At 40.0% G+C, this 2,202-nt stretch overlaps 1 protein-coding gene across 1 annotated transcript; it reads left to right on the forward strand.

The window, feature by feature from the left end:
* Nucleotides 1–274: 274 nt before the first annotated feature.
* LOC102843429 (olfactory receptor 149-like) lies at nucleotides 275–1,207 on the forward strand. Its single transcript, XM_006892835.1, has one exon. The coding sequence runs from the start codon at nucleotides 275–277 to the stop codon at nucleotides 1,205–1,207; it is 933 nt and encodes a 310-aa protein (XP_006892897.1).
* Nucleotides 1,208–2,202: the final 995 nt, after the last annotated feature.

The raw sequence follows: 2,202 nt of genomic DNA on the forward strand, positions 1-2,202 counted from the left end.
ATAACTAGCCAACTAGATAAAACCAACAACAATAACAAAGAATTGCAGCCTGTGGAAATATATTGTAGTAAGCTGGATTCAAATTAGCTAAAACAAAAGTTTCAGAATGTAGTTAAGAACTTTTATTGTTTTTCTGTTTTTATGTAGATTTGCCCCTGTATCAGAAGTTTGATTGTTAAAACATGAAGTCAATACATCCATCAGAGAGATTCTTCATTTGACATCAGTATTCACAATTTGTAATCCTGTGCCATTCTGACCAAAAAAAAAAAAAATGAAAAACTTCTCTATGGTGACCAAGTTTATTTTGCTGGGCATCCCACACACAGAAGGTCTGGAGACCATGCTATTTGTCTTGTTTTTATCTTTCTACATCTTCACTCTGGTGGGAAACCTACTCATCCTCCTTGCAATTATCTCCTCCACTCGACTTCACACACCTATGTATTTCTTTCTGTGCAAGCTTTCTGTATGTGACATCTTTTTCCCGTCAGTGAGCTCCCCCAAGATGCTGTTCTATCTCTCAGGGAATAGTCGCACTATCTCCTATGCTGGCTGTGTGTGCCAGCTCTTCTTTTACCATTTTCTGGGCTGCACTGAGTGCTTTCTGTACACCGTGATGGCCTATGACCGCTTTGTGGCCATATGTTACCCTCTGCGCTACACAGTCATCATGAGCCACAGAATATGCGCTCTCCTGGCCATGGGGACCTCAGTTTTTGGCTGTATTCAGGCAATCTTTCTAACTACTCTAACATTCCAATTGCCGTACTGTGGTCCCAATGAGGTGGACTATTACTTCTGTGATATTCCAGTGATGTTGAAGCTAGCCTGTGCAGATACCTCAGCCTTGGAGATGGTGGGATTTATCAGTGTGGGCCTCATGCCCCTCAGCTGCTTTCTTCTTATTCTCACTTCCTATAGTTTCATTGTCTTTTCCATTCTTCAAATACGATCCTCAGAGGGTCAACGTCGTGCCTTCTCAACCTGCAGTGCCCACCTCACTGCCATCCTTCTCTCCTTTATGCCAGTGGTTCTCATCTACCTTCAGCCCACTCCTAATCCATGGCTTAATGCAACTGTTCAGGTTCTGAACAACCTGGTCACCCCTATGCTGAACCCTTTGATCTACAGCCTAAGAAACAAAGAAGTGAAATATTCTCTGAGGAAAGTGCTACAACATCTCGACTTACTTCCTGAGAAGTGATAGAAAGAGATAAGTAGCTCACAATTCAGTAGAGTTCCTTAAAAACGATGCTATAGGGGGGAAAGACACTATTACTGTTCTCTTTGTGATAAAGAATACTAGTCTCTAGGGAGTTGTGCAGCTAACTCAAAAATGATTCCATTCTATCTGTTTAAATCCACCAACATCTTCATAGGAGAAAGATGGAAAATCTCTTCCTGTGTGATTAATAGCCTCTGAAAACTCACTGGAGGATCAACTATGAGTCAGTTCTACATTGAAGAAAAAGAATGAGTGCTCTGAGCTATATAACTAATAAATTATCCCTTCAGGAAGCATTCTTTTTAGTTGGAACAAGAACTTGGAACAAGAACTTCTTTCTCTTTCAATGATTTTAATCTCCTAGGTTGGTGAAGATTATTTTTAAAAAATGACTGAAAAAACCATCAACAGAGGATGAACAGAAACACAGGCTGGATTTAGAAAAGGCCGTGGCACTAGAGACATTATTACCAATGTCAGATGGATCTTGGCTGAAAGCAAAGAGTACTAAAAGAATGTCTAACTGTTTTTCATTGACTATGCAAAAGACATTTGACCGTGTGGATTACAACAAACTGTGGCTGACTATGAAAAGAAGGGGATCCCAGAACACTCGATTGTGCTCATGAAAAACCTATATTCAAATCAGGAATCAGTCTTCAGAATAGAGCAAGGAAACAATACATATTTCAAAATCAGGAAAGGAGTGCATCAAAATTATGTCCTATCGACATACCTTTTCAATATATATGCAGAGCAGATCATTTGGGAGGCTGAGATTTATAAGAAGGAATGTGACATCGGGATTGGAGGAAGACTCATAAAATCCTACGTTATACAGATGACACAACCTTACTTGCTGAAACTGAGGAGGACCTGGAGTATTTGCTGCAGAATATTAAGAACTGTAGTTTTCAATATGTATTGAAGCTCAGCATCAAGAAGACAAAGATTCTCACCACTGGGCCAATTGG

This window comes from Elephantulus edwardii, unplaced genomic scaffold, assembly GCF_000299155.1.
Source record: "Elephantulus edwardii isolate Elephantulus edwardi_28Jun2011 unplaced genomic scaffold, EleEdw1.0 scaffold00120, whole genome shotgun sequence".
In the NCBI taxonomy this organism is placed as follows: domain Eukaryota; kingdom Metazoa; phylum Chordata; class Mammalia; order Macroscelidea; family Macroscelididae; genus Elephantulus; species Elephantulus edwardii.

Coding starts and splice junctions, on each gene's coding strand:
- LOC102843429 (XM_006892835.1), top strand. CDS start 275: ATGAAAAACTTCTCTATGGTGACCAAGTTTATTTTGCTGGGCATCCCA.